The sequence below is a fragment of the Oreochromis aureus genome, linkage group 3 (genome assembly GCF_013358895.1).
Source record: "Oreochromis aureus strain Israel breed Guangdong linkage group 3, ZZ_aureus, whole genome shotgun sequence".
Lineage (NCBI taxonomy): Eukaryota > Metazoa > Chordata > Actinopteri > Cichliformes > Cichlidae > Oreochromis > Oreochromis aureus.
In genome coordinates, this window is record NC_052944.1 from 27784199 (window position 1) to 27810257 (window position 26059).

At 41.8% G+C, this 26059-nt stretch overlaps 3 protein-coding genes across 6 annotated transcripts; all 3 read left to right on the forward strand.

Annotated features, from left to right (window-relative positions):
* The first annotated feature begins 283 nt into the window (after nt 1–283).
* Nucleotides 284–1980, forward strand: LOC116327041 (growth-regulated alpha protein-like). Its single transcript, XM_031748506.2, has 4 exons — nt 284–468; nt 627–732; nt 838–912; nt 1358–1980. The coding sequence occupies exons 1-4, from the start codon at nt 402–404 to the stop codon at nt 1437–1439; spliced, it is 330 nt and encodes a 109-aa protein (XP_031604366.1). The 5' UTR covers nt 284–401; the 3' UTR covers nt 1440–1980.
* Nucleotides 1981–11612: 9632 nt separating this feature from the next.
* On the forward strand, nt 11613–14126 carry LOC120433204 (permeability factor 2-like). Of its 2 annotated transcripts, none has more exons than XM_039599087.1 (4): nt 11613–11807; nt 11966–12074; nt 12180–12254; nt 12818–14126. In XM_039599087.1, the coding sequence occupies exons 1-4, from the start codon at nt 11741–11743 to the stop codon at nt 12888–12890; spliced, it is 324 nt and encodes a 107-aa protein (XP_039455021.1). In that variant the 5' UTR covers nt 11613–11740; the 3' UTR covers nt 12891–14126. The 2 variants fall into 2 exon arrangements, with proteins under 2 accessions (XP_039455021.1, XP_039455023.1); XM_039599089.1 differs by lacking the exon at nt 12818–14126 and adding an exon at nt 12622–12752.
* A 1621-nt stretch (nt 14127–15747) lies between these two features.
* On the forward strand, nt 15748–19106 carry LOC120433206 (growth-regulated alpha protein-like). 3 transcript variants are annotated; one of them, XM_039599102.1, is made up of 5 exons: nt 15748–16687; nt 16775–17042; nt 17192–17300; nt 17391–17465; nt 18544–19106. In XM_039599102.1, the coding sequence occupies exons 2-5, from the start codon at nt 16976–16978 to the stop codon at nt 18614–18616; spliced, it is 324 nt and encodes a 107-aa protein (XP_039455036.1). In that variant the 5' UTR covers nt 15748–16687; nt 16775–16975; the 3' UTR covers nt 18617–19106. The 3 variants fall into 3 exon arrangements, with proteins under 3 accessions (XP_039455036.1, XP_039455034.1, XP_039455029.1); XM_039599100.1 differs by having other exon boundaries at nt 15748–15968; nt 16602–17042; XM_039599095.1 differs by having other exon boundaries at nt 15748–17042.
* Nucleotides 19107–26059: the final 6953 nt, after the last annotated feature.

A 26059-nucleotide genomic window follows, 5' to 3' on the forward strand; every position in this document is an offset into this window, starting at 1 on the left:
GCCTTCAGTGTCCCCTGCAACACAGCTGTATGGTCTCGCTGAAGGTCAAGTTTCAACAACTTTCCTTGGAACTGAATATTTGTAAACTGAAGTGTGACACATAAGGAGCTGCTAACAGGAATTGAAAGTACAACACAGCCACTGGATTTGTACTGTGAGCGGACAGGAAACAGACTTTTTATGGCCACTTCTTAGGAAGAAATCCTTGGCCAGAGTCCACCCAGCTGTGAGTGTATATAAGGAGGTTCAGAGATGATGAACCTCACAGTCCTGCACACTCAGGCAGCTCAAGAAGTGAAGGAGACGCACAGCAGCGGAGATCCTTCATATCTGAGAAGAACAAATCAGTTGAAGACTGAGCCTTCAGTAGATCCTCCACTCACTAATTGAAAAGCTTTAAGATGAAGACAAGTGTTGCCATCCAGTGCATCGTTCTCCTGGCCTGCATGGCCCTTTGCACTTCACTATGTAAGTGTGTTTTATCAGATTATGGAAAACTTTGGTGTATTTGTGGATCTTGAGAGGAACTGAATTATGATAACAAATCACTCTAAATATTTTTATGTTGAAGTATAATATGAAACTGCAGCAGTTTAATATTAATTATCACTTCATACCTTTTACAGTTATTCCAAGGTGCCGGTGTTTGAAGACCAGAAAGTTTGTAAGAGTTCCCATCACTGAAGTTAAGGTGGATGAGCCTCGTCCACACTGCAACAGGAGAGAAGTCATGTACGTACCCACAGTGACAGGAGCACATTATTAATAAGAGCTCAGTCATTCATAAGGATTGTTTATAAAGTGGTTTTAAATCAAAGCTTTCTTTACATGTTATAGTGTCACACTGAAGGATGGGCGTGAACAGTGTCTCGATCCTGAGTCTAAATTCACCAAAGAACTACTGAAAAAACTGTAAGTCATGCAGATGTTTTTTTTCTTTCATTCACTGTTATTCAACTAAATGTGAGTTAAATATTAGAGAGGAAGTCAGTGAAGTTAAAACAGGAACATCAACAGTCACTTTGGAGCATCAGTGCGAGGCTCTGCACATCATTAATTAAAAATACTGATGGTTATAGAGTAATAGTTCAAAGCTCAGGATGAAAAATGCTTCTGGGTCACAGGACAAATCTGGTGGATGAACAATTAACAAGCTACAATGAATGAATGTCTTTGTGTTTTCTTCCAAGTCTTTAGTCTTTAGTATCAGTCTTTATTTTTTGCTATTAAAATTCAAGATAATTTAGAAAGTAAAGAAGGCAAGAGAGAAATCACTGCTTGAGTGTTATGAGTTATGAATCTGTTCACTATCACTGGAGCTTCAAGGTCTCACATCTCTGATTTGTTGTCTTCACAGGAAGCAGAAGAAAAGTCAGCGTAAGACGACCGTCAGCCCCCAAACAACCACATCACCAGCCACAGTGTCAAACTCACTATGATGCACTTTGCTTGTTTATAACTGTTATACAAAAGAAACAAGACATCACTTAGTGAGAAGAAGGAGCAGCCGAGATGCGGTGCAAATTTGTCCACCACATCCCACAGTGGTCGATGGGACTGAAATCTGATGACTCTGGAGGTCATTTGCGTACAGTCAGCTCACTGTCATGTTAAGGACACTAGCTTGAGTTGTGAGATATGGTGCATTATACTGCAGGAAGTAGCCATCAGAAGATGTGTACACTGTGGTCATAAAGGGATGGACATGGAAACAGTAAACAGTGAACATTGTTCAGCTGTTGGACTGGATACATGTTTAAGTATTTTGGGTTTTTTATTCTTTTTTCATTTACCATGAAGAGTGGCTCCTCCCGCTGATTTTAAACCAAAACTTTTCAAACCAGCTTATATGAGAGATCCACTTACACGACACAGCCCTCTTTCCTTCCCTAGAGTGCACCCTTTGTGTTTTGTTTCATTTCATCGTTGGTGTGTCTGTTCTGGATTATTTTTATGACCTGTATATTTTTGACTCAGTGAAGAAATAAAGGTTGTTTTTTGTTTCCTTCATTTTCTTGCCTTTGAGTCCAGTATTGGGGTCCTTAACCTTGCACATTATGACAAAATCTCCTCTTTCATATCGAATACAACCAAATCTGAGACTTTGAGAACACTGAACATTTTGCTCTCTAAAGATGAGGCTTGATCGTCGGTGTTCAGCCCTCTTAAGTGTCAACACTGTGAACTGTTTACCATCATAACTTTGCAATGTGCTTTAAAAATTTAGCTTAAACACGATGCAAGAACATGATACACATGTGAGACTCAAACAGCTTCATCAAAATTGTGTGAACTCGAGATCACTGAATCTGAATCCTGCATCAAAAGGTATGTCGGGTTCTGAAGACATAACATTTAATCTTGTAAGAAGTAAGGGGATAAAACATCACTCTTTCTTTTCTTTTTTTTAGCTTTTTTGACTTTGTGTTTATGTCACTGCTTCCTGTAAGTAGTTCAGCATGGGAATAATAATAACACATTTCCAAACTCCAGATGTGAAAAAGTTATCTGAGGTTTTGGAACAGGGAGGTGAGCCTGTCGTGAGTTTCTGCCGGGAGTAAATGAGAGCTTTACAGGGGGCCCCTCGGTCAAGGATTAAATCTAAAATACAAACTCTCAAATCAGTTATGTGTTGATACATTTTATTTAAGATTATGTTTCACCGAAAACATATTTTAGATAGCAATAGACAGAAAATAGAAATCTAGAAAGCCAGTGGTCCACACTCTAGTTAGTCACATGTGCAGTAAAGACATCACCAAAAGCATTAAAAACGACCACTTTGTTGTGAAAATCTCCTGAAGTAAATGTCGACATCTGGATATTTGGTTCTGAAAATGTTGCACTGCACAGATGCTAAACTTTAACTGGAAACTCCACTTGGATACTTTAAAGCACCATCCTCAGTGGTCACATGTGAGTATTTTGATATAGGCTACTCAGGCAAAAAGCTGCATTTCTCAACTGCAGAGTTACAATGAAGGATGCATATTTAGGCTAGTTAGTGCCAAGTGACAGATTGATTCAATTCAATTTTATTTACCAGCACCAAATCACAACACCATTGGCAACAAAGTGCTTTATATTGTAAGGTAAAGACAAGAATACAGAGAAAACTCCAACAGATAATCACCTATCAACAAGTATTTGGTGAGAGTGGGAAGGAAAAACTCCCTTTTAACAGAAAGAAACCTCTGACAGAACCTGGCTCAGAGGAGGAAGACAGGACAAAGACACGCTGTGGAAGAGAGCCACAGATTCATAATAACTTGTGATTAAATGCAGAGAGATGTATAAACACAAAAAAGTGATGAAGGAGCACTCAGTGCATCATGGAAAGCCCCCAGCAGCCAAGACCTATTGCAGCATAACCAACTGGGCTGGGATTTCTAGAACCGATTCCATTCTGATTCAATTTTGACTCACACAGAAATACTGTCATTCTTCATTTATCAGTACTGACAGTTGTGAGACTTCATTGAGGTGTAAACATCACAGCAGATGCCTTTGTATCAAAATAACTGAGGATAAAACACAGAAAAACATGAAGATTTTGCTGGCCTGTCTTTTTATAGCAGATTACCTTAAAAATATTCTGCAGTCGATCAAATACGGAAGAAAACCATGAATCAATATATGAACATTACCTGATGCTGCTGAAGAGAAGCAGAGCAAAGTTACAGAGGTTTTATTAGAGACACAGGTAAGGGTTTTGCAATTAGGCATCATTTTAAAAAGTTTACATTTCTTCGGTATTGAACAGCAGAAATTAGACTTTCTTGTAGGAAGTCATTTAGAAAAAAAAACAGCAGCAGACAGCACTGTAAACAATGGTAGACTGTTGCGTAATAAGCAAACAAATAATGCAGAAAACAGAGATTTGAGATGGGAAACTGTTCTTCAAGTGCACTGAGAGAGAGAGAGAGAGAGAGAGAGAGTTGTGCAGGAAGTGTGGCTTTTATAATGGTGGAAGCAAAGTAGCAAAAGTAAGAGGGAATTAATGGCAATGTACATCAAACGTGAAGCTAGTTTTGATTTTCTTTTGTTGCTGGTTCAGGGAATTTTGGTCGGAGAGAGACAAAACCTGCAGCTTCAGAATATGTGAGGTGTCGGCTTTCAGCACAGACGGCATGTCTGTGTACGTGCCGTCGGGTGAAAGAGGCCAACATCTCACAGGTCCTGATGCATCAGGTCCGCGCTTTGTGTTTACGTCTTTATGTGGAATCCGTTTATCTGCTCTCATTTACTGTTTTAGCCGTTTGGTGGGTTTTGAAATAGTTTGTGAGGTTTAACCTGAGATTGCAGAGTTTCTGGCCAAATACATTTATATTTAAAAATCGATTCAGGATTTAATGAATCGATATCGCTTTATTCAAGCTAAAATCCATTTTAATCAGAAAATCGATTACTGAAACCCACCTCTAGTAACCAAGGGAGGATTCAGGGTCACTGCCTTATTGGCTTCATTTTCCAGCTGAAGACATCGCCACCTTGCTCACTGTAGCTTAGAAACTTCAGTGAACATCAAAAATGTGTCACAGGTGTCACAAGCAGTCACCAACAATTAAAACAACTGAATATACTAATGAAAATATGCCCGTAATTATCCAGAGATCACAGATGTGCACATAATTATCAATCTAATGTTCACTTCAAGAAAGAATGACACAACATGCATATATCACATCCAAATGTGCCAAACTGATATTCACAGTAATGCTAGTGTCTGTCACAATACAACAGACAGATAAGAAAAACACATATGGACTTGTTATTGCTTCCAGTGTAGCTGCTGATGTCTGCAAGTGCTGGAATTGAGCATGACTCACACTGATTTCATTATAAGAAAAAGATAAGATCTACAACCCTCACCTAGCCCAGGGGCTAGCACTTTGGCTGACTTCCCATATCATTCACACAACATTGTCTGGTGTTTTCTTAATAAAAAAGTAGTCGTTTCTCATATGGAGCATATTTTTTCAGAGGCGTCCAAATAGGCTACATATCTTCATGCAGAGCTACAGATATGAGTGATGTTAAGAGAAGTAAGAAGCATAACCCACCAAATGTGGAAGTGAAATATCTTTCAGCCTGTCCACCTGGACACACTGCTATCTGTATTAGCAACCTACATGAGCTGTTGCAGTTAACATTGTGTTTTTTGGGGGCAACTCGCATTCACATTGGCATGACCTGCAGCTTTTTTAGTCTGGTGTACCTTCATCTCAGTGTAAGTCATTCATTGTTTTTAAAACTTCAAAGTCTTCCAAAGGACTCAATTTCGATAATTTCGCCATTTCTCCGCAACAGTTGCCCATAGTGGACCTCATCACAGCCACAGAAACCGCCATACGGATTAATAAATTATTAATAAATAATTTATTTATTAAATTATTAATAAATAATTTATTATATAATAAATTATTATAGAGCAAATCAGGATGAAAGTCTCAGCCACCCTCTCCAGTGCCAAAGTCCCTCCGTCTAACCTCACACTACAAGAAAAGAAGGCCGTCGCTTCCCTGAGCAAAGACCACAACATCACTATATTACCAGCGGATAAGGGAAGGTGCACCGTGGTCCTAAACACAACAGATTACCACACAAAGATCACTACTCTCCTCAGTGACAACAACACCTACGAAGCTTTAAAACGAGACCCCACAAGCAGCTACAAAAAGCAAGTTATAGCTTGCCTTCAAGACCTTGAAAAGGACAAAAGCATTGACCGCCTCAAATATCACCGCCTTTATCCAGGGGATGCCATACCCTGCATTTATGGACTTCCTAAGATCCACAAGGAAGGGGTCCCACTCAGACCCATAGTCAGTAGCATAAACTCAGCCACTTATAACATTGCGAAACACCTTGCTACCATCCTGGCACCTCTCGTGGGAACACCCCACACCACATCAAGAACTCCACCGACTTCACCGACAAGGTCCAGAAACTTACCCTGGATCCAGATGAAACCATGGTGTCCTTTGATGTAGTCTCTCTCTTCACTTGCATACCCACCACAGAGGCAGTGGAGACTGTCAGAAAACGACTACAAGAAGACAGCTCCTTGGAAGACAGGACCAACTTCACACCCGATCAGATTTGCACACTGTTAGACCTCTGCCTTACCACAACATACTTCAAATACAACGAAGGCTTCTACAGACAAAAACATGGCTGTGCCATGGGCTCCCCTGTGTCACCTATTGTAGACAACCTTTAGATGGAGGAAGTGGAAAGAAAGGCTCTTGGCTCTTTTAAAGGGAGAGTACCCAGCCACTGGTACAGATATGTAGACGACACCTGGGTCAAAATCAAGACACAAGAAGTGGAATCCTTCACTGCGCACATTAACGCTGTGGATAAAAACATCAAGTTCACCAGGGAAGACACAAAGGATAACTGTTTGGCTTTCCTGGACTGCGCTTGTGCACATTGAAGAGAATGGCAACCTCAACATTGAAGTTTACCGAAGCCCACACACACGGACCAGTACCTCCTCTTTGACTCCCATCACCCTCTGGAACACAAACTTGGAGTAATTAGGACCCTACACCACCGGCAGAACTTGTTCCTCCAAGCCTGAAGGAAAAAGAAGGAACACACACATGTAAAGGAAGCACTGAAAACATGTGGTTATCCTAACTGGGCGTTCATAAAGTCAGCAAAGAGGCACAGAAAAGAAGATCAGACACCAGCGAGGGAGGATAAGAAAGACAGACGCAACAACGTTGTCATCCCCTATGTAGCCGGTGTATCAGAGAAACTCAGGAGAGTTTTCTCCAAGCACGACATCCCAGTGTACTTCAGACCCAGCAACACACTCAGACAGAAACTGGTTCACCCGAAAGACAAAACTCCAAAACACAGACTGAACAACGTGGTGTATGCTGTACAGTGCAGTGAGGAATGCCCAGACCTCTACATTGGAGAGACCAAACAGCCACTTCACAAGCGCATGGCACAACATAGAAGAGCCACCTCCACAGGACAAGACTCAGCAGTCCATCTGCATCTTAAGGATAAAGGTCACTCTTTTGAGGATGCCAATGTTCACATATTGGACAGAGAGGACAGATGGTTTGAAAGAGGAGTGAAAGAGGCCATCTATGTCCACTGTGAGCGACCATCTTTGAACAGAGGCGGTGGTTTACGACACCAACTGTCTGCCATCTATAATCCAGTTTTGAGTTCCCTCCCCAGACGCCTTAACGCCCACTCACATCCTGGGCCATCTGACCTCAGGAAATCACATGATAGGGTGGGGCCAGGTTTCACAATGAGCTCACCCGAAACCCTGGCTGATTAGGTCCCACACCCGCTTTCACACCTTGGCGCATGTGATTAGAGGATCACCAGGGGGTCCTTTGTCCCTCCTTGGGGGGGATACTTCCACTGGGTTTAAATCTGGGACTCTCGGCCATTTGACCTTAGAACTGAAGAAGCTTCTCGGATGAGAGGTGAAACGTCTTCAAGCAACTCAAAGAAGTCCAGACGCTTTTCTTTGCAAATTCCTTTGACTACGATGACCTGGATGACTGAGAACCTTCACAGACATATTCAAAGTCTGACATTGACTTAAATATGAAAATGAAAATGAAACAATCACAGGGGCTTTCCTGACACCCCTGCATTTCACAGAGCAGTGAATGGAAAATCATTTATCACTGCAAAGCACAGACTCCAACAAACTACCTCTATGGCTCGCTTGGGAGACTAAAGAGGAATGCGGCAGGTGTCTATCAGTAGGGAAGGTAATTACAGTTGAAACCTCTAGCTTACAGTTTTCAGTCTCACTGGAACCACAATATCTGACAGCAGTTCCAAAGTAGCTACTGCTGACTCCAAGTCACCAGTCAGGCAAGGTATCTTTCAAAATACCTGAATACACCTGTCCAGTGGAAGCACATTGAAGGAGTGGAGAAGCGAGTGTGAAACATCCTTAATGACTAAGTCTGCCTTGGTTTCTGCTGTGATTGGTGACATTATTAATCTGAGAATTTCAGTATTTTTAGAAGTGATGGAGACATTTTTCTTGCATTCCCACACCTTTACAGATTTACTCATTGACAGATTTACTGCATTTATTAAGTGCAATGATACACGTGCACATCTGCAAACACTGAATACAAAATGACTTTTTCAGCTGTGTTTAAAGGAACTTCCAATTTTCTTTCTTTTTATCATTTTATTTACTGGAAAGTGTTCAAACACTTTTATCATAAAGAGAAGTGTAAGTAAACTTTCAGCAGAGTGTAAAAATATTAGGCATATCATATCATGTCATATCATATCATATCATATCATATCTGAGTTTGTGCTGTCTAAATTTTTCATATTAGACGGATCATATAAACGCTTCATTGCATTTCACTTCTCTGGAAGTAGATCAGCAATACAAAAGATCCTTTATCAGCAAAACTCACATATGAGTGATTGCAGTCAGTTCATCCATCCATCCATCCATCCATCCTCATCCGCTTTATCCGAAGTCGGGTCGCGGGGGCAGCAGCCTAAGCAGAGAAGCCCAGACCTCCCTCTCCCCAGCCACCTCCTCCAGCTCATCCGGGGGAACACCAAGGCGTTCCCAGGCCAGCCGAGAGATATAATCTCTCCAGCTGTCCTGGGTCTGCCCTGGGCCTCCTCCCGTGGGACATGCCCGAACACCTCACCCAGGAGGCGCCCAGGGGCATCCTTGTCAGATGCCCGAACCACCTCAACTGGCTCCTTTCGATGTGGAGGAGCAGCGGCTCTACTCTGAGCCCCTCCCGGATGGCCGAACTTCTCACCCTATCTCTAAGGGAGAGGCCAGCCACCCTTCGGAGGAAGCTCATTTCTGCCGCTTGTATCCGCGATCTCGTTCTTTCGGTCACTACCCACAGCTCGTGGCCATAGGTGAGGGTCGGGACGTAGATCGACCGGTAAATTGAGAGCTTCGCTTTTACACTCAGCTCCCTCTTCACCACGACGGACCGGTGCAGCGTCCGCATCACTGCAGCCGCAGCACCAATCCGCCTGTCGATCTCCGGCTCCTTCTCCCATCACTCGCGAACAAGACCCCGAGATACTTGAACTCCTCCACTTGGGGCAGGAACTCATCCCCGACCCGGAGTGGGCACTCCACCCTTTTCCGGCTGAGAACCATGGCCTCAGATTTGGAGGTGCTGATCCTCATTCCTGCTGCTTCACACTCGGCTGCGAACTGCTCCAGTGCGAGCTGGAGGCCCCCACCGATGAAGCCATCAGAACCACATCATCCGCAAAAAAGCAGAGATGAGATTCTGAGGCCACCAAGTGGAAGCCCTCCGCCACTTGGCTGCGCTTAGAAATCCTGTCCATAAAAATTATGAACAGAATCGGTGATAAAGGGCAGCCCTGGCGGAGCCCATCACCCACCGGAAACAAGTCCGACTTATTGCCGGCAATGCGAACCAAACTCTTACAACGGTTGTATAGGGATCGAATGGCCCGTAGCAGTGGGCCAGACACCCCATACTCCCGCAACACCTCCCACAGGACACCCCGAGGGACACGGTCGAATGCCTTCTCCAAGTCCACAAAACACATGTAGACTGGTTGGGCAAACTCCCATGCACCCTCAAGTATCCTCGAGAGGATAAAGAGCTGGTCCAGTGTTCCGCGACCAGGACGAAAACCTCACCTCTCTGGTGGGGAAGGAGCCTGAGTTAGTGCGTGAGGTTGAGAAGTACCGGCTAGATATAGTCGGGCTCACCTCTACGCATGGCTTGGGCTCTGGAACTAGTCTCCTGGAGAGGGGCTGGACTCTGTCTCAGTCTGGAGTTGCCCCTGGTGAGAGGCGGCGGGCTGGGGTGGGTATTCTAATATCCCCGGCTTGCTGCCGGTACGCTGGGGTTTTTCCCAGTGGATGAGAGGGTTTGTTCCCTGCGCCTCAGGGTCGGGGAACGGGTCCTGACTGTCATCTGCGCTTATGCGCCGAGTGGCAGTTCAGAGTACCCAGCCTTCTTAGAGTCCCTGGGGGTGCTGGAAGGTGCCCCACCTGGAGACTCTGTTGTCCTACTGGGAGACTTCAATGCTCACGTGGTAACGACAGCGAGACCTGGAGGGGCGTGATTGGGAGGAACGGCCTCCCTGATCTGAACCCGAGTGGTGTTTTGTTATTGGACTTCTGTGCAAATCACAGTTTGGCCATAACGAACACCTTGTTCGAACATAAGAGTGTCCATAAGTGCACGTGGCACCAGGATGCTCTAGGCCGCAGGTCGATGATCGATTTTGTAATCGTATCACCAGACTTGCGACCATATGTTCTGGACACTCGGGTAAAGAGAGGGGCTGAGCTGTCAACTGATCACCACCTGGTGGTGAGTTGGATCAGGTGGCGGGGAGGACGCTGGACAGACCCGGTGCACCTAAACGCCAGTAGTGAGGGTGTGCTGGGAACGTCTAGCAGAGGCCCCAGTCCGCGAGATCTTCAACGCACACCTCCGGCAGAGCTTCAACAACATTCCGAGGGAGACGGGGACATTGAGTCCGAATGGACCATGTTCAGCGTCTCCATTGCCGGGTTGCTGCATTGAGCTGCGGCCGCAAGGTGGTTGGTGCCTGCCGTGGTGGTAATCCCCGAACCAAATGGTGGACACCAGAGGTGAAGGGAGCCACCAGGCTGAAGAAGGAGTCCTATCGGGCTTGGTTAGCCTGTGGGACTCCAGAGGCAGCTGACAGGTATCGACAGGCCAAGCGGAATGCGGCTCGGGCAGTGGCTGAAGCAAAACTCGGGTGTGGGAGGAGTTCGAGAGGCCATGGAAAAAGACTTTCGGACTGCCTCAAGAGATTCTGGCAAACCGTCAGGCGCCTCAGGAGGGGAAAGCGGTGCTCTACCTGCACTGTGTATAGTGCTGGCGGTGCGCTGCTGACGCCGACTGAGAAAATTGTCAGGCGGTGGAAGGAATACTGAGGACCTCCTTAATCCCACTGACACGCCTTCCGAGGAGGAAGCAGAGTCTGGGGATGAGGGAATGACCCGCCAATTTCTGGGGTCGAGGTCACTGAGGCAGTTAAACAACTCCTCGGTGGCAGAGCCCCTGGTGTTGATGAGGTCCGCCCGAGTTCCTGAAGGCTCTGGACGTTGTAGGGCTGTCCTGGTTGACACGCCTCTACAATGTTGCGTGGAGATCAGGGGCAGTACCCTGGACTGGCAGACCGGGTGGTGGTCCCCATCTTTAAGAGGGGAGACCGGAGGGTGTGTTCCAACTACAGGGGGATCACACTCCTCAGCCTCCCTGGGAAAGTCTATGCCAGGGTGCTGGAAAGGAGAGTTCGTCCGTTAGTCGAACCTCGGATACAGGAGGAACAATGCAGTCAGTTCAAAATGAGTGAAATGTGACGTCACTTTCAACAGATACAAACGACACCTGAAGGCAGGCATGTCTCAACATAAACCAGTCGCACAGGAAATGCTAATGAGTAAGTGAGCGTAGATAGTTTAAATGAAAAATTGCAACAGCAGGTTTTGTGGGAGGACAGACATAAAAAATGATTTTTTGCAGCCACTTCTTAGGAAGACATTCTTGGCCGGGGTCCACGTGCCTGTGAGTGTATATAAGGAGGTTCAGAGATGATGAACCTCACAGTCCTGCACACTCAGGCAGCTCAAGAAGAGAAGGAGACGCACAGCAGCAGAGATCCTTCATATTTGAGAAGAATAAATCAGTTGAAGACTGAGCCTTTAGTAGATCCTCAAAAACTGAAAAGCTTTAAGATGAAGACAAGTGTTGCCATCCAGTGCATCGTTCTCCTGGCCTGCATGGCCCTTTGCACTTCACTAGGTAAGTGTGTTTTATTGGATTATTAAAGAAAATGGTGTATTTGTGCGGCTTGAAAAGAGTTGAATTCTGACAACAAATCAATCTAAATATATTTATGTTTAAGTAAAATATGAAACTGCAGCAGTTTAACATTAATGATAACTTTCTACCTTTTACAGTTATTCCAAGGTGCCGGTGTTTGAAGACCAGTAAGTCTGTAAAGATCGCTCTCATCGCTCAACTCAAGGTGGATGAGCCTCGTCCACACTGCAACAGGAGAGAAGTCATGTAAGTACCCACAGTGACAGGAGCACATTATTAATAAGAGCTCAGTCATTAATAAGGATTGTTTATAAAGTGGTTTTAAATCAAAGCTTTCTTTACATGTTATAGTGTCACACTGAAGGATGGGAGTGAACAGTGTCTCGATCCTGAGTCTAAATTCACCAAAACGCTGCTGGAAAAACTGTAAGTCATACAGATGTTTTTTTCTTTCTTTCATTCACTGTTATTCAACTAAATGTGAGTTAAATATTAGAGAGAAAGTGAGTGAAGTCAAAACAGGAACATCAACAGTCACTTTGGAGCATCAGTGCGAGGCTCTGCACATCATTAATTACACCTGCATGAATAAAACATATTTAATGTAAATCTCCATCCAAACAAACAACAGGTTTTAATCTACAGTGAACCTCTGAAAGAATTTTTATCTCTTACAAACATACTGATGGTTTTAGAGCAGCAGTTCAAAACTGAGGGTAAAAATGCACGACTTGATCTGTTCACTACCACTGGAACTTCAAAGTTTCATCTCTGTGATATGTTGTCTTTAGAGGAATCAGATGAGAGATACGGTTTTACAGCAGTGGTTACATGCTCAGGGTGAATAATGTTTCTGCATCACTGGATAACTATGAGGGATGAACAATTAACAAACTGCAGGGAGTGAATTTCTTTGGGGTTTTTTCAAAGCAAGATTTTGTTTTTTCATTCACCCACAGTCTCATCTCTCTAATATGTTGTTTTCACAGGAATCAGATGAAAAAAACAGTCATCAGCCCCCAAACAACCACAGCATCAACCACAGTGCCAGAATCATCATGATCCCCTTTGTATGTTTAGTGCTGGTACAAGATCAGCGTGGATCAAGAAGAAGGAGCAGCACAGCTCTAGTTCTCATCACAAAATAGAAATGCAACTCATCCTTCAGTTCTGATTAATAAGCATATGTATATATATTTTATACACATATATATTTATTTTTGTAAAGTGCTGATGTAAGACTGATGTAATAAAACCATGATTATTTATATCAGAGGTGAACTTCACGTGTATTTTTACAAGTTTTGTTTGGGTTTTTTTGTATTCTGATATGTACAACAGTGACTCCAAAGCCGACTCAATAAACCTCTAAGTTGTTGAGTAAGTTACATCTTTTAAAAACTGATTACATCTCAAAACCATAAACAAACTCTCAATTTTTTGTTGCAAGTAAAATGAAACATTGTCTTTAAATGTGACCTCAAAAGTTTGAACTGCGTCTAGTATAGGCTGCTTTTGTTTATTCATTTATTTAAAGATTGTAAATCAAAAACACATATTGGCAGCTTCTCCAGTTTAAACAGGACTTTTCTGGCATTACTGAAACAAGAGTGCTGCGACTTTGATAGAGTTTATTTCCAGCAGGATAACACAGTGTGTGTTATCCTGCGTGCACACCATTAGACCGCCAGCAGCCTGAACTGTTGTTTAGGGATCACACAATTATCTTTGTAGATACTCTTTACAAAAAAGGAAATGTTTTCTTAATGTCATTTTCTATTTTGTTACCAGGTATTACCAATCATGAGGTATTCCTAACTGTTACAGTCCTGGGCCTGTGGCCCAGTGTTTTGATTTTATATTATTGTTTAGTGGTCTGTTTTCCTTTTGGTTCTTGGCTTATGACTACTGGTGTTTTGGTTTCCGTTCTGTATTTCTTAGCTTGTGTATTCCTTTGCCCCTGATGTCACTGTTATCTGTGTTCAGTCTGTGGATTTCCTGTGTTTCTAGTTTCGCTTCCTCTGTCTCGTTAAGTCTAATTTCTCCCGGCTGTGTTCCCACCTGTTCCTCGTTCCCTCATGTTCATGCCTGTGAATTTATAGTGTGTGTCCTCCAGTGTTCAGAGTCGCGTCATACCCTCAACCAGCTGTGTGTTTTGCCTCCATGTTCCCAGTCTCTTGTCTTCAAGTTCCAAGTGTTTGTTATTAGCTTTGTGTTTTCAGTTTAGGGATGTTATTATGAGTTATGTTTGGAGTTTCTGCCACAGCGCAATAAAGCTGCCTCTTTCCATTCACCGAGTCCAGCGTTTGGGTCCTCTTCTCCTGCCTGCACACAGCATACCATGACACTAACAAAAAAGCAGAAAACCGTTTATATATTTATTGCAGGATATAAGTTTCTATTCCATAAAATGTAAAAGTGAAGATAAGAATGAGATCCCATAAACCACTCTGACATAATTCTTCTTTTTTTAACTGACTGTGTTATGATTATTATATCAAGAGTTCTTCATATTGCTCCATGAGTACAGAAGTCACATGGTCTAATGTCAAGGGCCATTATTGTGAAAGATAACACTTCAGCTTCTATAAATAATTAAAAAAATTCTTCATATCATTCACAAATCCATCAGTACCTTTCCGACCTGCTGCCTACATACACACGGTGTCAGGTGCTACGGTCTTCAGCCATGGGTCTGCTTTCTGTCGCTCGCACCAACCTCCAAAGCTTTCAGTGTTTCAGCTTCACCCTCTGGAACTCCCTGAGTCACTCAATTATTATTATTATTATTATTAGTAGTAGTAGTAGTAGTAGTCGTAGTAGTCATAGTATTGTGGCGGGGCGGGGTCTGCGGCGCAGCTGCGGGGGACGCGGACACACCTGAGTGTCATCTGCAATCACTCCTCGCTGGCTTAAAACAGACTGACCTGGTTCCTAACTGTTGTTGGTGGTGTATGGGCGGCTGCAGCTGTGTGTATTGCTGTGAACAGCAACCGCAATAAAGAAAAGTGTTAACGAGTGCTGAAAACTGCAAACATGCGGTCGGGTCTGATGTGCATTATTATTATTATTATTATTATTATTAATAGTAGTAGTAGTAGTATCTTCCAGCGTGGGCCAAATTGTGAACAAACAAACGAGAAATTTAAATAAAAAATTAGAATGGAAATTACTCTTAAACATTAAAACATGCACCATGAGTGACTGAACTTTAGACAGAAACAGCACTACAGCTGAATAACAGAACTGGTTTATGTGGATTAGTTTAAAACAGTTTGGAATGCTCTGAAGAAGCTGTCCAATTAAAGTGACCAGGATATGTTCTTCAGTGCACATATTAAACATATTAAACAAATTTCTTTCATTTGTGCAGTATCTCTAAAATTAGAAATATCCTGTCTCAGAGTGATGCTTAAAAACCAGTTCATGCATTTATTTCTTCTAGGCTGGACTACTGTAAATCGTTAGTATAAGGATGTCCTGAAAACTCTCTGAAAAGCCTTTAAGTAATCCACAATGCTGCAGAGTACTGACAGGAACTAGAAAGAGAGAGCATATTGTTGTCTTGGATTCAGGAGGCAGACATTGTCTCTACTTTTAGGATTAGGCTTAAAACTTTCCCTTTTGATAAAGCGTATAGTTAGGGCTGTACAGGTGACCCCAAATCCTCTCTTACTCATGCTGCAATACGTCTTGGCTGCTGGGGAATTCCCATGATGCATTGAGTCTTTCTTTTCAGTCATCTTTCTCAATCACTGTGCTTATACACCTTTGCATTCGGTTATTAGTTATTACAGTGGAACCCCGACTTACGAATACCCCATTTAACGAAAAATTCAAGTTTCGAAAGCACTTAACAGCAATATTTCTGCCCATGTTACGGCAAAATGCCCACGTAACCAAATCCGCTGGCTCTGATTGGCTGAGCCCAGAATGCCTACAATGCCCACAATGCCTTCCGAATCATGTGACAACCCCCTTGGCTTTCGTACTTGCGCTTCGCTGTTCCGCTTGAACGACGTATTGTTGTTGCAGTTAGCAATTAGCCTGTAGCCTATCGTTCACTCAAAAGGCGCGATGGGTGCTTCGACTTACGAAAATTTTCGACTTACAAAAGACCCTTGGGAACGAATTAATTTCGTAAGTCGGGGTTCCACTGTATTAATCTCTGGCTCTCTTCCACGGCATGTCTTTTGTCCCGTCTCCCTCCCCTCACACCACCTATTCAAGGCAGATTGCTGCTCCTCCATAAGCCTTGTTCTGCTGTATTTTTCTTTCTGTTAAAAGGGAGTTTTCCCTTCCCACAGTCGCCAAAGTGCTTGCTCGTGTGGGGGTCATATGATTGTCAGGGTTTTTGTCTGCTTTCTTTATATTATTATAGGGTCTTTACCTTACAAAGCACTTTGAGGCAACTATTGTTGTGATTTCGCACTGTATAAATAAAATTGAATTAAACTGAACTGAGAACTATTTTCAGTAGTGACGGAGACTTTTTTTCTTGTATTCTCAGTTACTCTTGTGAGTTTTAGTTTCCCTATTGACAGTGGTGAATTAAAAAAAAAACAGTTTAATGAGTCACAGGTATGAAACTGTTAAAAATGTCCTGACTTTTAGCCACCTCAGAGCCTCCTTAGACTGATTATATAAAGAGTTTATTGCATTCACTTCTCTGGAAGTAGATCAGCAATACAAAATATCTTTTATGTGCAAGACTTACGTATGAGTGATTAGAGTGAGTCTAAAATGAGTGAAATGTGGCATTATTTTCAACAGATACAAACGACAGCTGAAGGCGCAAGGAAGGCAGGCATGTCTCAACATAAACCAGTTGCACGGGAAATCCTTATGAATAAGTGAAGGTAGAAAGTTTAAATGACAAAGAATTGTAACAGCAGGATTTCCACTGTGGGAGGACAGACATAAAAATGTTTGGGGGGTTTTTTTAGCCAATACTTGGGAAGACATTCTCACCCAGCTGTGAGTGTATATAAGGAGGTTCAGAGATGATGAACCTCACAGTCCTGCACACTCAGGCAGCTCAAGAAGGAGACGCACAGCAGCAGAGATCCTTCATATCTGAGAAGAAAAAATCAGTTGAAGACTGAGCCTTCAGTAGATCCTCCACTCACTAATTGAAAAGCTTTAAGATGAAGACAAGTGTTGCCATCCAGTGCATCGTTCTCCTGGCCTGCATGGCCCTTTGCACTTCACTAGGTAAGTGTGTTTTATTGGATTATGGAAAACTTTGTGCGGCTTGAAAAGAGCTAAATTCTGACAACAAATCAATCTAAATGTATTTATGTTTAAGGAAAATATGAAACTGCAGCAGTGTAAGATTAATTATAACTTTCTACCTTTTCCAGTTATTCCAAGGTGCCGGTGTTTGAAGATCAGTAAGTCCATAAGGGGGGCTCTCATCGCTCAACTCAAGGTGGATGAGCCTCGTCCACATTGCAATAAGAAAGAAGTCATGTAAGTACCCATAGTGACATGAGAGCTCAGTCATTAATAAGCATTGTTTATAAAGTGGTCTTAAGTCAAAGTTTTCTTTACATGTTATAGTGTCACACTGAAGGATGGGCGTGAACAGTGTCTCGATCCTGAGTCTAAATTCACCAAAACGCTGCTGGAAAAACTGTAAGTCATACAGATGTTTTTGTTTATTTCATTCACTGTTATTCAACTAAATGTGAGTTAAATGTTAGAGAGGAAGTCAGTGAATTTCAAACAGGAACATCAACTCACTTTGGAGCATCAGTGTGAGACTCTGCACATCAGTAATTAAAAATACTGATGGTTTTACAGCAGTGGTTACCAGTGTTGGTCAAGTTACTTGAAAAAAGTAATCAGTAACTAATTACTGATTACTTCCCCCCAAAAGTAATCCCATTACTTTACTGATTACTCATTTTCAAAAGTAATTAATTACTTAGTTACTTAGTTACTTTTTAAAAACACGATTTACAACCTGAATAGGTGATAAAGCGATAGATCTTTCAGCCCAATTCTACTTTTTCTGCATACTCCATCATACAAAATATCCGCGAGTTTCTCTGTGAATTTCACATTACGTCGTAGCGCACTCGGTGCTTGCTTGGAAGTTTAGGGGTTTAAAAAGAAGTTTTCTTCCCACGGAGTGAACAGTGGACACTAATGTTTTTGTCAATTTTTATGGAATCAAACTCAAAGTAAGGTCAGTACTTCCACGCTTTAAACGCTGCATGCTCATACTCTCTCCCACACTCCATATATTATCCATCGTTGATCTGCAGACAGCTGTTGTCACGAACGTCACACCCGCTTACGTCACTGTCATGAGACATTCTTGCAAAAAATCACGGTTTTAGTAACGCAGTAACGCAGTGTTCCTACGTGAAAGTAACGGTAATCTAATTACTGTTTTTGCAATAGTAATCCCTTACATTACTCGTTACTTGAAAAAAACAATCAGATTACAGTAACGCGTTACTGCCCATCTCTGGTGGTTACATGCTCAGGGTGAATACTGCTTCTGTATCACAGGATAACTATAAGCGATGAACAATTAACACACTGCAGGGAGTGAATTTCTTTGGGGGGGGTTTCAAAGCAAGATCATGTTTTTTTATTCAAGGCAAAAAAAAAAGTTATTTCAGTGTGTTGGATTTAATGTTTCAAAAGTCATGATTCTTTTTCCAACCCACAGTCTCATCTCTCTAATATGTTGTTTTCACAGGAATCAGATGAAAAAAACAGTCGTCAACCCCCAAAGAACCACAGCATCAACCACAGTGCCAGAATCATCATGATCCAGTTTACGTGTTTAGTGCTGGTACAACATGTGTGGATCAAGAAGAAGGAGGAGCACAGATTGGGTTCTCATAGCAAAATATGAATGCAAAGTAGACAGTGACGGCTACAATGGACAGCAAGATGTAAATGGATTTAATATCAGATGTAAAATATTTATTACCCAAATTCTCAATCAGAACTGAGTTTTTTCTGGAGACAATCAGGGACGTTGCAAAGCTCATCCTTGAGCCTATCTTCAGATTGAATTTTTGATTAATAAGAATATATTTTATAAAATGTATGTTTTTGGGGGGTTTTTTGCTCTTATTCAGTGCACATGCAAATGTCACTACATGTTCACTATTGTCTGTGATATTAAACTGTGATAAATATGAGCAGTGGTTATAGGTTAATCTGTAATTTATCTATTCTTTAAAGGATTTGTAAACAATGGATACAGCATGTTTAAGTACCATGTTTATTTTTAATGCTGGGAAATCCCTCAAAATAAATAATAAATCTGGAGTTTGTTAAAAAACGAAGTTACATCTTTTCACTTTATTATAACTCACCAACTCGGGAGGGGCTCAGAGTAGAGCTGCTCCTTCACACCAAAAGGAGGTGGTTCGGTCATCTAACAAGGATCCCTCCTGGGTGAGGTGTTCCGGGCATGTCCCACCAGGAGGAGGCCCTGGGGCAGACCCAGGACACGTTGGAGAGGTTATATCTCTCACCTGGCCTGGGAACACCTGGGTGTTCCCCTGGACAAGCTGGAGGAGGTGGCTGGGGAGAGGGAGGTCTGGGCTTCTCTGCTTGGGCTGCTGCCCCTGCAACCCCGCCCCGGATAAGTGGAAGAAAATAGATGGATGGATGGATAATTCACCAATTTACCACCACTTTACACACAGTCAGCATTGAAAAAAAGAGGGTGAATCAAAAAAATTGCCCAAGTTTGCCATCAAACCTGATTTCACTTCAAACTATAAGCATCAAGTCAAAAAAAATGTTCCAAGTCATTAAATTGCTTTGCTTTTATTTCTGATGTAACTGTAACTCAAACATATATTAGCCATTATTTCAGTTTAAACGGGGCTAAAACAGGAATGCTGAGAAATTTCATTTTGACAGATCTTCTGTCTTCTTCAGTACTTCCCTTCTTGGATAATTAAAAGCTGTCCCTTTGAAAGAGATTGATTCTGTTACAGTGGAGCAGCCAGCTTGTTTGAGGTGTGGATCCAAAAGCAGACACGGGAGAGAAAAACAAAGTACAACAAAAAGCAAGGCATTGGGCACCGGTTGAGCTCAGTGCCATACGACTGAGAGCAGGTTTGAGTCTGACCTGCGGCCCTTTGCCACATATCTTCCTCCTTCTCTCTCTGCCCCCCCTTTCCTGTCCTTTCTTTACTGCCTCTATCAAATAAAGCTGAAAAAGGCCCCCCAAAAAAGCAAGCCGTTTACTAAGACCAATAACAAAAACAGAAAACAAGGCAAGGCGATCTGGGGAAAAACTAAACTGTAAGGAGTTTTCCTGTAATTCAACTCAGATTGGAATAAATGACACTCAGACAGGTTTTACAAATTAACGTGCACGGGAGAGAACTGGACAGGCGCCGTTCCTTCGCTTGACCCCAGTTGCTCTCGTCCGCTCTCCCGTAACACTGCTCTTTTATTGTGGTTACATGAATATGCATAGGTTCATTAACATATGACGTATACCTTGTGTGTGTGTGTGTGTGTGTGTGTGTGTGTGTGTGTGGTCGAGATATGACCCCGTGAAGACTCCCCAAAGCTGGTGCCAGGAGTCTAGCGGTCCATCTAAAAGGTTCTTAGACTAAAACAGATACAGAGTAGGTGTCCTCCTATACCATAAATCAGTAAGAGAAGGTACAACCTCTCTCATGCTCCCAGGATGTGTGTGTGAAAGTCAGAGAGCTCTGGAATGCACACAAAGCTTGCACAACGTAACTTCTCTAGTAAAAAAGAGCAAACACATCTAGAAAACCTTAAACAAAATGTACTTCTAAACATAAACATAATAAAATCTTTCAACATAAACTAAAACCTAAACTGTGGTAAACTGAAACTTAACATGATAAACTATGACATAGAATGTGAACGTGAATCTGAACAGGTGCATGCGACTTCTATGACAAGAAACATGGACATGGACCTGAACAGAATCATGAAACAATCCTGAGACTTGAAGCAACTTGACACAAGACAAACAGACGACCTGACACTGAACAGGTGAAGACAAAGGACTTAAAGGCAAAAGGACTTACACAGAAGGGCAATTAGGGAAGAGGAAACATATGGGGAACCACAGCTCACACAAATTAACCTGAACGCCACAGAAGAAGTAAAACTAAACACACTGAACATGGCAACACGAGACTTTGAAAATAAAACAGGAACATGTAGACATGAAACACAAGACAGCCTGGGGAAACACAGAACACCAAGAGAGACACAAGAGACCGATAAGGGAGACGAAAGCACTGACATAACTAAAACTAAAACACAGAAGACCAGACAGACTACACAGAGGACAGAAAAAGACTCATAAATAAGTCAAGTCAAATTTCTTTATATAGCACATTTAAAACAACAACTGTTGACCAAGGTGATGTACAATTAAGATAATCCAAAGAAACAAAAACATAGGAAAACATGATAAAAGTTAAGAAAAAGAATCTTAAAATTAGAAGAGTTGAGTAAGAAATAAGATAAATAAAAGTAGTACAAACTCATTCTGATTTAAAAGCCAAAGAATAAAAGTGGGTTTTCAGATGGGTTTTGATAATGTCCAGTGTTGGGGAGGTCCTGATGTGAAGGGGCAGTTTGTTCCACAATTTAGGAGCAGTCACAGCAAAGGCCTGGTCTCGGGACAGCAGGGGCATTTGGTCCACAGACCTCAGTGATCTTGCAGGAGTGTACCAATTTAAAAGATCAGAAAGGTATGAGGCTGCTAACCCATGCAACGCCTTTAAAACAAATCATAAAATCTTAAAATTAATTTGAAAATTAGCTGCCAGCCAGTGTAATGATGCAGTATGGCAGATATCTGGTCTGGCTTCCATGTGCCAGTTAGTGACCGTGCTGAAGCGATTTAGACCAGCTGCAGACGGCTAACTGATGACAGACTAACACCAGAGTAAAGACTATTACAATAGTTGAGATGAGATGAAACGAAGGCATGGATAGGTCTCTCAAAGTCTTTAAAACAGACAAATGGCTTCACCTGAAGATGAAAGAAACTGGACTTGGTTACAGCATTAATCTGTTTATCAAACATTAGATTAGAGTCAAAAATCACTCCTAGGTTCCTCGCAAAGGGTTTTTTTTTAGAAATTTCTAAGGAGCCAAAGTCACAGTGGTCACAGGGACCAAACACAATCACCTCTGTCTTCTGTTCATTTAAGTTAATAAAGTTTAAAGCCATCCATGCCTTAACATCCTCCAAACAATCTAGCAAACCCTTCAGAGGATTCGCAAATTTACGTTTCAGTGGCAGGTAAATCTGTGAGTCGTCTGCATAACAATGGAATGAGCTGCCAGGTTTTTTAAAAAATTTAACCCATAGGGAGCATATAAATTGAAAAGAGAACTGGACCAAGAATGGATCCCTGGGGGACCCCACAAGCAGTGTTGGGTGTAATGCTTTACTAAGTAACGCGTTACTGTAATTAAATTACTTTTCCACCGAAAAAGTAGAGCAACTAATTACTGTTCATTTTTAGGTATTTTAATTACAGTTACTTACAATGTACTTGCGTTACATTGTAAAATAATTAAACTCGCTGAATATCATTATTTAATTTCAATAATTTATCTTCTAAACGTAGAAGTAAACTTTACCACTTTAACATCGCTGTAGTGCAGCTGCACGTCATTTCGCGCCAGTTTGCTGCATAGTCGTATTCTAAAGTGGAAGATGTCGGACTCGGCTGAAGCGAGTGGCTGTTTTATGAAATGGACATATTCCCGTCTCTTCACTTTTCTGAAACAAGCAGACAGTAATATGTAAGCTATGTCCTGGGGAGAAAAAACTATCGGCTACTGTTAATAGCACGAGTAATCTACTGAAGCGCCTGACACGAGAGCATAGACGAACACTTCTGAGTGATCCTTGTTCATCATCCATGGATAACACCGCACCAACTCCTGCTAAGCAGGCAAACCTTGATTTTACTTCAGCAGCACAGAAAGCGTCTGAAGGTGAGCTTAAAAAATGACTGCAGGCTACATTGTGGAAGACATGCTACCGCTGCGTACTGTAGAGTCTCCGTCTTAAAAAAAAAATGTATTTATTATTTAAAGAGTTTAATTTCTATTGTTTTTCTACTCAAGCTTTATAGGGATTTTAAGAAGTATTTAGTTAAATTACTTATTTGGTAATTAAGTTACTTTTCTGACACAGTAATTAGATAAGTATTTTAAATACAATATTGACTAAGTAATTAGTAATTAGTAATTAATTACTTTTTTAAAGTAACTTACCCAACACTGCCCACAAGAAAGTGAGGTTATTGAGAATGATGCATCCCCCAATCTAACAAAAAACTTCGGTTTGACAGGTAAGAGTTAAACCATTCCAATGCAGTCCCTTTGATTCCAGCACAATGTTCAAGCCGTGAGATAAGATTCCTATGATCTACGGTATCAAAGGCAGCACTGAGGTGTAATAGTAATAAAATGGCAGAATCTCCAAAGTCAGTAAAAGTTAAAAGGTCATTAAAAACTTTTAAAAGAGTAGTTTCAGTGCGTTGGTACGCTTTAAAACCAGACTGAATGCCATTTTTGTTTAGAAAGGTCTGGAGCTGCAGAGGGACAACTTTCTCCAGGACTTTAGAAAGAAAAGGCAATTTAGAAATTGGTCTGTAGTTAGATACAACTGCTGGATCCAGGCTTTGCTTTTTGAGAATAGATTCCACCACAGCATGTTTGAAGTCGGGACACACCCAGACTGAAGACTGCTATTGACAATAGAAAGCAAACTCATACCCATAGTGTCAAAAACATCTTTCAATAAACGAGATGGAACAATATCCAGAGTACATCTTGTGGGTTTCAAGTTGTTGACTACTTCACTAAGTAATGAAAAGACACGGGCTCAAAATGGTCAAAAGCAGCCGAAGCTGGTGTATGAACAGATGGGTCAATAGGAGGGATAATATGAGACCTGATATATGTAATCCTATTAATGAAGAATTTCATTAAGTTTTCACATGTTGCTTTCGATGCTACATGGGGAGCAGCAGTAGGCGGATTAAGAACTGAATTAATAATGCTAAATAAAATATGAGGTTTGTGACAGTTATTAGACACAATCTTAGAGAAATACTTTGTACGGCCTTCTGATAATTTAACAGTGATTCTCTAAGTACATCATACAATCATACCATACAATCATGGATTGTATGGTATGATTGTATGGCTGGATTTTAGGTTTTAGAGACCTGGTTGTGAGTGGAGCAATGGAATCAAGTATTTCCAAGCAGGTTGAATTAAACAGAGACCGTAGGCTGTCAGTGGTTAATTGAGAGGACCCATTAGAAAGTAAGGCATGATTAGAGTTTTTATAGGAACAAACAAAACGATCAGCTGTATCTTAGGTAATGCGAGATCGGTATTTGGGTACATCAGGTCGGACAGGCTGACATGAAAGAGGGGAGACAAATATTACAGGTATGTGGTCAGAGAAATTAATGCTGCAGATTTCAGTGTCACAGAGAGTCAGGCCACTAGACAGTACAAGATCCAAAGTATGTCCACATTCGTGTGTTGGGCCTTTAACTGACTGAACAAGATTAAAAGAGTCTATACGATTTAAGAAGTCATTAGTCAGCGGTGTATTTAAGCAGCAAATGTGGATATTAAAATCCCCTACAATTAAAACACTGTCATACCTTGGCAGAATTCCTGCCAAGAATTCAGAGAAGTCTTGGATAGAATTCTTATTGGATTTTAGGGGCCAGTACACCAGCACACACAGCACCGGAGTGGACAGCTGCATTTCAAACAACTGCAGTTCAAAGCTAGCATAAGCATCAGCTGTTAGCTGCCGACAGTTGAAACAGTGGCTATCCCTCCACCCCGGCCGGTAGTCCGAGGCAAGTTGAGATAGTTACAGTCTGGAGGGACAAGTTCAGAAAGTGGGCTCAACTCACCCAAGTTTGGCCAAGTTTCTGTCACCAGGAGAAAATCCAAGCCACAAGTGGTGAAGAAGTCATTCAAAATAAAGGTCTTATTTGCCAGCGACCTAGCATTAACCACAGCCAATCTAGCTAACACAGGGTTGCTAGCCGGCTGGGATGATCAACCCAGAGGACGAAGATTCCGGTGATCCACTCCACCTCTTCAAAGACAAGGGGATGGATGCCGTGAAAGCTGGACACTGAGATGTGGGGCCACAGGTAGGTAGGCAGGAGAGATGGCAGGGTCGATCACAGTGGAGGAACAGTCGTACAGTCTCTAACACAGGTGGAATGGCTTACAGCATTGCTGAGACTAGATCAAGAGCAGATTTGATGTAGGCATGTGCAAAAACATAGCTACACTTCAAAAAGAAAAACTTTATTTCCAGTGTTTTATAAACAGCATTGTCACCTCACATTTTTACAAGTTACAGATCAATCCAGCATTATTTAGGACACTCGCTTGCCACTTTATTATGTACACCTCTCTAGTGGATCAACTCTTGGTTTCAAGTTATAGTTTCCTTCATAACAGCTTGAAGCACTCTGGCCATTTTCTGGCATCAGAACTACTGCACACTGGAAATTTTTTCTTTTTCTGACCATTCTGTGTAAACCCTGGATGTGGTTGTGTGGGAAAATCTCAGTAAATCAGCAGTTTTAAAATTCTTAGACCAGCGTGTCTGGGACTAAGAACCATCCCGCATTCAAAGTTATTTCATATCATATTTCCTTCCTCATTCTAATCTTTATTATTATTATATTTCTTTTCACTTCTGCAGTAACTTTTTCTTTCATCTTTCCATTAAAGTCAGTTTCTTGTTTTGCACCACACTCAGTTTCTCTTGTCAGCATAAATCTCTAAATGAGAGTTTATAAAGTCCCACTTTATCATAACTGGACTGCAACTAAAAAGACAGTAAATATGCAATATATAAATTTTGACTGTTGGAAGTAATGGAACCATTTCACAGACTTTCTTGTTTATTCGTTTAAATATTACTATTAGTATAATTAGTATAAAAAATTCGTATAAAGACTCTACCGTGCAGGTAGAGCGTTTATACTCCTTCCTAGATAATAAACACAAACTATTCAGTTAGAAAGAAAAAAAAACATTCATCTTGTCGGCAGAAAACGCTGACGTCATCTTTAAGACTTTAGTTTTAAATTTGTACTTCCTTTTAGTGAGGAATGTGCGGTTCTGCAGATATGGGATGAAAGTGTTTCATCATATGCAAATCAAACAATGAGTTACAAGAC